Source organism: Lactuca serriola, chromosome 7 (genome assembly GCF_051521515.1).
Source record: "Lactuca serriola cultivar US96UC23 chromosome 7, Lser_US96UC23_V15, whole genome shotgun sequence".
NCBI lineage: Eukaryota > Viridiplantae > Streptophyta > Magnoliopsida > Asterales > Asteraceae > Lactuca > Lactuca serriola.
This window is the reverse complement of record NC_136414.1, coordinates 81594943-81604925: the sequence shown is the minus strand read 5'-3', so window position 1 is coordinate 81604925 and position 9983 is coordinate 81594943. Positions and strand designations below refer to the sequence as shown.

The 9983-nt window shown below is 35.6% G+C and overlaps 1 protein-coding gene across 1 annotated transcript; it reads left to right on the top strand.

Moving 5' to 3' along the window:
• The first annotated feature begins 7437 nt into the window (after positions 1–7437).
• On the top strand, positions 7438–8929 carry LOC145062481 (F-box/kelch-repeat protein At3g06240-like). The gene is made up of 2 exons (XM_079010083.1): positions 7438–7577; positions 7667–8929. Exon 2 carries the CDS (start codon positions 7692–7694, stop codon positions 8823–8825), a length of 1134 nt encoding a protein of 377 aa, XP_078866209.1. The 5' UTR covers positions 7438–7577; positions 7667–7691; the 3' UTR covers positions 8826–8929.
• The last annotated feature ends 1054 nt before the right edge of the window (positions 8930–9983 follow it).

The window sequence follows — 9983 nt, the reverse complement described above, 5'->3', positions numbered from 1 at the left end:
CTGAGCCTCACCCGCTATACATATACAATGAAAATTACATAATCATGCTAGCACATAAAGAGAACATACATGGTACTATAAGTTCCAGTCCTAAGGCCTCGCTTATCATAGGCCCCGCCCTTACTCTACTAATGATGAGATATGGAACCCCGTCCACAGTCAGCTAGTAATGAGATACGGGACCCCGCCCACACTCACCTCCTTAACCAGGCACATACAAGTTTCATACAGACAACAAGTATAACTAAACAGGCACACATTCATCGGGCACCGCCCGACATCAAACCATAGTCTGAAACATACCTATAAGCATTCCTAGAACCCCGCCCAGCATCAGACCATAATCCGAAAAGCATAGAAACATTCATCGGGCACCGCCCGACATCGAACCGTAGTCCGGAAACTATATAGTCATAAATACGGGCCAAAATTGGTGCCTTCGACCCGTTCAAACAAGAGGAAACTCACCTCGATGCTAAATCTCATGGATGGTCCCCGACTGTTAATCCGTCGACTCCTCGAGCTACCAATTAACAGATAAAACTAATTAAGTTTAGGATTCTCATTACTTAACCTTAAGTCCTCACTGGGCTAAAAGACCATTCTACCCTTAACATACTCTTATCCCAAGATGTAACTTTTCTCATAACCCTTGGCCTAAATGAGATAATTACTCCCACAAGGCCCAATATATGGCCTAATTTCCAATTGTGCCTAATTCTTTCTCATGGGCCTTAGCCCCATTGCCCTAAAATATTTCTTTAGCCCATTAGCCTAATTTCCAGGTGGTCCACCTCGGCTTAAGCCACTATTCCATGGAAGTGGCCCAAACCGAGGCCCAACAACGCAAAGCCCACTCTTACTGAGTACGCATGGCGTACTCATATGTATGCTAAGCGTACAGGCTGCATGGCTTGTACATTGTGCGTACGGGCTGGTACGCTCAACGTACTCTCATGTTAAGCCATATTCTCAAAAAGAGCTTAACCCCTTAATATCTAAAGCTCTAAACACAAATATAAGTCCATTAAAGCGTCTTAACCCATAAAGTCGATTACTTAGTGGCTTGCAAACCCCCAAATGGGTCCAAACTTGGAATATGACAATCTACTTCTATGAAAATGACCAAAACTCATGTATAAACTCTTCAAGACCTTCAAGGTGACAACTTTCTGAGCTTAGGGACTCAAATAGCACCAAGGGTGGCAACCCTAATAAGTCTAGGAAACGGATTTGAACCATAAAGCTTCATCCATGGGACCAAAAAGGTCTAAAAACCTATACTCCAAGAGATCTAAGCAAATAAACACCATGTTTAAAGCTTTATACCTTACATGAATGCCAAATGTTAATAAGGTTCTAGATCTAATAGCTCTATCTTCTTCAATGAATCTTCAATAGTGAACACCTTCTTCAAAAGCACCAAAATACTCTTCTAATGGCCTTCTAAGCTCCAAGAACACACAAAGAGGGATTAGGGTTTCGTGAAAGCTGTCTAAGGGTGAGAGGGAGGCTGATCTTTAAGGAGATAATGTTCTTTATACAGTGCTCATCCTTAAAATTAGGGTTTTCAAGAACTGACAGTACGCCTCGCGTACCACCTTGTACGCCCAACGTACGAGGTCTCGCACCCCGGCCTAACCCTCGCACCTACGATGCGCGTATCGATGCTACGCCATACGTAACCTGTCTCGTATAAGTACGCCCTGCGTACTAAGGTTTTCCCCAAACCCTAATTCTTCCGAAAACCATAACTCTCTCTAACAACTCTGATTTTGACGATCCTTATATCCACGAAAAGGTGGAGAGAAGCCCTACGCTCCTAACAACACACCCAAGCCTTAAAACCTCCTGAACAAAACCCAAAACCCACAAAAGACTGAGATATCAAATTACAATTATACCCTTGGCTTTCGAAGGCACAATCGAGTAGTTGGACCACTTAAACCATGACACCCACATCCGAACTGGGCTAAATCCTTCCTCTCCCAAGGCCTTAATTCTTATGACAACTGATGATTGGGCCGCAACTCCATGCAACGAAACACATTCAAAACCGGGTGTTATAAAAATATTTTCCTTTCCAAGCACCATCATTATGCTTAGATTTCAAGACGATAGGTAATCTATCAGTTTTGACTTTCAACAAGATACATGAATTCCCAAAGGTTGAAAGGTCATAGACATAAGCTAACATGTTTAAACCAATGTTGAGACACATGGAGTAGTTCAGACGATCGATCTAGTAAAGGATCCTCCAAATTGCCGGCATGGCTTGGGTATACGAAATTTTAGTAATTTCGAAGAATTCAGAGACGATTCCAGGAAATGGATAAGTAAGACCTAAGGTAAAAGGATATTCTAGAAAACAAATCCAGGAGGACGAAACAAAGTCCGGTTGAATCCTTGAATCAAAAGCTTTAAAAAATAGTACCAGTAGGGAAAGTTTTGACTAATTTCAAGGCTTCGATATCATCGTCATCAAAGGTACAAGTTTCTTCGTAAGATGATGCTTTTTTGTCTATGAAATCGTCGTTAGGAACAACGATAACGCTTTTGCAAGAGCGAGTTCCTTTTTTGACCAGATTTAAAAATTGAAGAAGGAGAAAAAGAGACAAAAGGTAGTACCTTTGATGATATTAAGTAAACGTCCGAAAGAAGAGCTAAAAGAGTAAGACGAAATTGAAAGATTGAATTCCCTAGTTATATAACAATCATCAAAAGGTAGTAGGGTTATTTGACTTATTCTAACGGCTAGAAATTTGTCCGTTGAAATTTAAATTTCCCTATCCGTTAGAACTTTTTACTTTATTTTTCGCTTTAAAATTATACTGCTAAATATTTGGAAACTAACATTGATATTTCGTAGATATAATTTGTGGAAAATTGTTAGGGGCAGAATTCTAGAATCATATTCAGGATCCTTAATATTCCCGAAGTATCAGGATTCTTAAACATATTTCAGGATCCTGATTATTATCATTAATAAATTCTAATACTTATAACGGTTGTATTATTCTTTCTTTTTCTCACATGTGTAGAATTAGTCAACACAAGACTCATTCTCAACGGAGAATCACTTCAGCCAAACTTGAGACCTGGGAATACTAAGTCAAACAACGTTCAAATTCTTGTTCAAGGAGAATCCCAGAAATCTCAGACTTCTTGTTGATTAGCTTAGACTATAAATAACACATGTAAATCGCACACTACACACAATTAGCTCTACTATTACACTTGTACTCGTATTATCTTCATCATCCTTGCAATCTCATTTTAAAATCAATAAAAACAACAAGGCAGGTGATAATTATCACTTCTCAAGATTTTATGTTGGAGATTCTATAAATGATCAATGACTTTCCTTATTCTAACACCACAACCTTTCATATAATTTGGTTGAATTACACTCAATTTTCGACCAAAAGATATATAAAGGTAAAGTTGGATTGAAATATATTGTTTGGTTTTGAAACAAGCTACTACGATTTGTGTAATGCATCTACTTCCGGTAATGAAAGTCTGAATATAACAAATTGTTTTCATTTTAATGTTTTCTTAACTAAATGATGAAGACAAGAAAAAATATTAGATTTATTTAATATATAGTTGCCTACGGTTGCACTAGATGATATGACATGTATATGGTTTTTTCACCTGGTGAAAGAAAAGAGATTGTCTATAAATCTAGGTATTTATTTAGGTTAGAATACGGATAGAGTGTTAAAAAAAAGCTTTAATTTCTTTCTATTAACAAGTTTTAAATATATAAACAATAAGTAATTTATTGAAAACTCTGAAGTTAAGTTAATAAATACTTATATTTTTTTTTTGTCCATTTAAACATGTAAATTTATTTATTAACGTTACCACAGTATAAATTAAATTAATAAGCATTTTAAATAAATATTTTTAAATAAACAATCTCGAACACTCTCTGAATCCTAGAAGTTTGATGCGTATATATCACAACAGAACTTCCTTAGCCTGCACGAAAAAAAAAAAAAAAAAAAAAAAAAAACCTGATATCTACCTGCATTTTTCTCCTCTCTCCGGCTTTTTCTTGCACTTTCGCTTATAGCTAGTTATAGCTCCAGGTTCATTATGGCGACGGCGGGCGATGGAAGGGCAACCTACGAAAGTCGCGGAGACAGTGAAAAGTCTCGCAAGGCCTTCCGTCCAGGTTTAAAACTGTTGCTCTCAGTTAGATAAGTTTTAGTTATTTGTTGCGCTGCAGTCAAGCTATTTAGGGCCTATCTTATTTCATATGGCTATCATATGAAATCGTAGTTTTCTGTAGACATGTTTGTTTTCTATTGCTCGAATAGTCCTTGCTGCATGTATGAATTGCGTAAGGTTCAATATGGCTACAGAAATCCACTTATGTATAAGTAATTAGTCAATTTAGGGTTACTAATGATTTTTACTTGGGGTGAAGATGGTACAAATTCTTTTTCCCTTAAAGTGTCTACCATATCAATTATAGTTGATATCAATTATAGTTGGTAGAAATTGATAATGGTGTATCTCCAAACTTCTATTAATTTTCTATTGTAAAATTAAAAGATAAGATAATACATTGGGCAATTTTGACGATTTGTAGGAAAATTAATGCCATTGAAGTAACGTTTTAATTTTATAATGTAACTTGATAGCAACTCTTAACTAATACGGCTAAATGACTTAAATCATGGTCTTACCCATAAAAACTAGACACAATTGACGATTATATTTTAATTATCATCGTACAACAAGTGAGATGGAAAATGGGCAACAAGCTGTGTCGCTAAGCCTTTTTGTATGGCAAAGTTCAATCTTTTAAAGACTACATTCATAGAACTAGGGGATATACCATTGCAATGCATGATCCGTTGTACTCTATTAAGAAGCTCTACCGCATCCGGTGCGAGGAAACCAAACGTATCAAATGCAAATGGTATGAACATGTGTTGATTTTCCATGCACGATTTCTCATGTATGGTACTATCAAGATTGTTCAATTAGTATGGTACTACCAACGAAACATATTGGCTATCAACTTTCTTGGGTCGATTGGTAACATGTTGGTTAGTTTTTCATGGTACAATTTTGACGGCCGTAGTTTTTACTCATTAAATTTGTACAATGAGAAAATCTGAGACTATTTTTTGGGGTAAATAGAGGGGTGTATTATGGTGACAGTGAAAGTTGGCCAATGTCTCTCATCACTGTGGAGGTGAAGTTTATGTACATATAAATCTTTTTTTGTGTTGCATGAATAATATTCTTGAATTTTTTTTAATTTTGTTTTTGCTAATTTGGATTTTTAAACTTTTGAATTGTGCTAAATTTTCTAAAACTGTTGGTATTGGTAATTCAAGGGCCTGAAAGCAGGGGCAACATGTGCTTTTGGACGTGAAGAATTTGCTTAGTGATCGAAATAATTTGAGATTATAGTTGTCACGTGGTTGAACCATCCCATTAGACTAGGTTATGAATATAAGCATCGAATTGTCTTTCATAGTTGTGCTTCTCTAAATCATTTTTCTTATAATAAGTGATAAGTGGCAATGGGTTTCTAAATGTTCTTATCTGTCTGTATGGAACTTAAGATATTCATATGAATAGCCTTTTTACAAATACTTGACTTGAATTTCTGCTTATGATGTACTGCCACTTACAAAAACTCTTATGTGACCAGATTTTCATGAAGAACCCCATAATGTTTCGCAGGAGGCTGGACAAATAATTGTAAGTTGTCTCTTGAGTTTTGCTAATTTTAGTAAGAGGGCATAATGATAGTATTTGTTTTTTCCATTTTTATGATATTTCTTCAACTTGTGTTGCTAGTTTGATCTTGATTTCTATATATTGTTTCTAATATCGAGTGGCATCATCTTATGAGTTGAACTCAGATGCCCTTTACTCAAAAGTCATGAAAAAAATGTAATCTATTATCTCTTGGGAGTTGCAAGTGTTTCTATTATTGGAACTGCCCATAAACTGATAAATATTGACAATACTGGTGGAGTTTATAAAGTACTTAGGTTGCGTTTAGTTACAGAAAAACAGTTTTCATTTTCCGTTTTTCGTTTTCTCTTTTCAGTTTTCCTTTTCTGTTTTCATTGGAAAATTTAGAATACGCGTTTAGGTAAAACTTATTTATTTTTCACTTTCAGTTTTAGAAAATTAAAAAACATGTTTAGATGTGTATTTTTCTATTGGTTTTCATTTTTAGAAAATGGTAACGATGGTAGCGTGGGCGTGCGGGCGGTGGCGGTGGTAGGGGCGGTGGTGGTGTCGATGATGGAGACGGTGGTGGTGGTTGCAACGGGGTGGCGTCAGTGGTGGTGATGACAGGCGGTGGTGTTGGCGGCGGCAATTGTTGCAGTGGTGGTGATGGCGGCGACGGTGGTGGTGGTGATGGTGATGGTGATGGTAGGTCGGGGGGTTTTAAGGTGGGGGCATGTAGAGGTGGATGTGGATGTGGATGTGGTGGGAGTGGGTGTGGGTGTGTGTAGATATTTTACAAAAATTTTGGAATTAGAAAAATGTGGAAAACAATTGTTATCGGTTTTCCAAAAATTTTCAATTTCTTTGTAATTTTAGAAAACGAAAATTTTTTCATTTTCAATGAAAAATTTAGAAAAATTAACGAACTAAATGCATTTTCAAAATTCATTTTTCTTGGAAATTTTTTTCGGAAAACGGCTCATTTTTTACGCAACTAAACGCATCCTTAGCTTTGCAATGTTGTTTTGGATATGTACATAGGATGAAATTTCATGAACTCTTTACCGGGCTATCTTGGTTTTCCTGAGTTCACATATCCACTCTCTTCACATCTACCTCTTAAGCTAAGAATCTATTACATTGTTGGAAACAACTTATTTAAAAATTCTCCTCTGTTAATAAAATGGTTTAAGTCATTTTTGGTCACTTAACTTTTGGTTTTGTGCTTATTTGGTCACTTAACTCTTCTTAAGTTTTAAAAGGTCATCAAATTTTTGGCTTTGTGCTCATTTAGTCATTTAACTTTTGTTTTGGTCACATTTAGTCACCTAACTTTTAAAATTGTGCTCATTTAGTCACTAAGCTTTTAATTTTTTTTTTTTTTAAAGTTTAGTGACTAAATGAGCATGATTTTAAAAGTTAGGTGACTAAATGAGCACAAATCTAAAAGTTAAGTGACTAAATGAGCACAAAGTCAAAAGTTTGATGACCTTTTAAAACTTAAAAATAGTTAAGTAACCAAATGAGCACAAAACCAAAAGTTAAGTGACCAAAAATGACCTAAACCCTTAATAAAAAAAATATACTTTCAAGTCCATACCCGAGAGTCCCTAGCATTAAATTTTAAAAGTAGATGAAAGGGGTTTGGTATAAATTGAAGTTGGTTGTAGTAATTTTCTCTTCATAAATTTATTAGTAATGTCGCTGTGTTGGTTCTTTATCCATCCATTTTTTTCTGAAATCACTGTAAACATTGATGCACTTTTGTTTTCTTGAACAGAAGAATTTAACTGGGTTATCAGAAGAAGGTGGGAATTGTGCTATTACGTTGATATCAGAGCTTGAACAAATAAAAGAATTACTAGGTTGGTCTTTCTATAAGTACAATGCTACACTTTTATTATTTACGCTCTCGTTGGTGACTCTACTGATGTGTTATATATTGTTGCTTCAGGTCTGAAATCCAACACCCAACAATCATGGAGAACCTCTCGGATGATCTTTTATCAAACATATTCATCCGCTTATTGGCCAAAGAACTTGCTAAAATGAGGTGCGTTTCCAAATCTTGGAATGCTTTCTTATCTCAACCCTCCCTTATAAAATCCCATCTCAAAAGTTCCATCAATAACAACAATCGAGTTCTCCTGGTCTTCTACAAAAAGACATATTTTGACCCTAAACCGTTCACAGCACACCCATGTCAAGCTCCCCATCACATACCCACAGATTTCATCAAATTCCCACCGGTCAATCCCAAAGCTGAACATACTACCAGCATGATTAAAGTTATAGGTTCTGTTCACGGATTAATATGCTCTTGTTATAGTGATGATGTCATCCACATTTGGAACCCTTCTCTCTCTGCTGTGTCAACTCTCCCACCATATTCTACCCCCTCCTGCAGCGGTAACACCATCTATTTTCGGTTCGGGTATGATCCCAAAACTAAGGATTACAAAGTTGTTAAGCTTCAAGGCCTTATCGGACCACCTTCAAGATTGTGCACTATATCATATGTTGTTAAAGAGATGCTACAAGTTGAGGTTTATAGCATGAGAAAGGGTTCATGGAAGCTCACTACTCAAAGGTTTCCATCTCACGTCACAAAGATTTTTGAACCTGATTACCTTTGTGTGGATGGGCATGATGGCCATCTTCATTGGCTTGGTTATTGTGACCAGGGGAATGTATACACGATAGTGGCTTTTGATTTGGGTTTAGAGACATTCCGTGAGATACCTCTTCCGGATTCTCTATCATCAGATAACAACCGATCAAAACTTTTGGGAGTTTGGGCTGGAAAGATTTGTGTGATGTTATGGGTCAAGGGTGGGCGTAGCATAGATGTGTGGGTGATGGATGAGTATGGGGTGGCTGAATCATGGGTGAAGCGCAATAATGTCTCCTCACAGTGTATCAGTAGCTTCTTTTTTGGATATACATCACACAATGAGATTTGTATTGTAAATGACAGCGGTCATTTTCTTTTGTACAATCCAGCTGCACACGAGGATAATGTCTTGAAGGAATCTTTTAATGAGGAATACAATGTGAGTAAAATTGTGGAGTATGTTGACAGCCTTGCTTGGGTAGCATCTGCCATTCAGTGAGCTGCTGCATTATTTGCCAATTTTAATTTAGCATTCAATGTCTTTTAGCATTTTTTTCTATTCAAGGAGTCTTCTTATTTTTAATTTCAAGTCTAGTGAAAGAAAATTTTCTATTTTTTTAGAAGATTAATGTATAGATATTGATTTGGCTTATGATGAAAATCGTATCTTTTAAAAACGCTAAAGCTTTGTGGGTTTTATTTTCTGGGGTTGTGTTCCATTTGAAGAGGTTCAGCTCATATTTTTTTTTTCGTTCTATATTTTGTGAAATTGGTAGTTTTTATCTTGTGTGTTGTACTAACACTACAACAAAAAAGAGCATTACCGACGGAGTTAGTAATCCGTCGATAACAGGCTTTACCAACGGAATTGCAACAGACGCAAAGGCGTCAGTATATTCTTGTCGCTAATTATTTGTAACGGATTTCCGACAGGCTACAACAAATTTTAGCAACATATTTCTTCGTCGGTAATTAGTAACCGATCACCGACGGAAATATTTTTGCAACGGATTACCTACAGAATGCTTTTGCAACAGATTACCAACGGAATAACTGCTAACGGATGACCGACAGAGTATAAAAATAATTCACTAACAGATTACCGATAGATTGCCTGTGACAGATTAGCGACGGATTTGGCATTACAAAAGTATTTTTTATAAATTCATGAAAAAATTAAAACTAATTACATATTCAAAACAAAAAAAAAAATCTTAAAACATACATCAAATCTTTATTTTATAACTGACACAAAAATAAAAAAAAATCTATACATTAAAACCGACAAGTATAAAAATAAAAAAGTTCTAATATTCGACATACATTAAAACCATAAATAAATAAATAAATAAATACATAAAAACTTAAATCCAAAACTATGAAACAATGATTTACAAGAAAACTATAATATAATGAGTAATTGTCACCTATTTAACAAAGATGTCATCATAGCTCTTCTTGTTGGACAGAGGCAATCACTTTGTTATCTTCCAACCTTATTTTCTATGTTTTGATTTGCTCTACAAAACAAAACAATTTTCACTAGTTTGAAAAAGGCTATACATGAGTTACTGCTTAGGTAATTTACATCCAACAAACAAACTAATTTCCACTTGTTTCCATGTGTTAAAAATGATGTGAGTTACATCAGTAATAA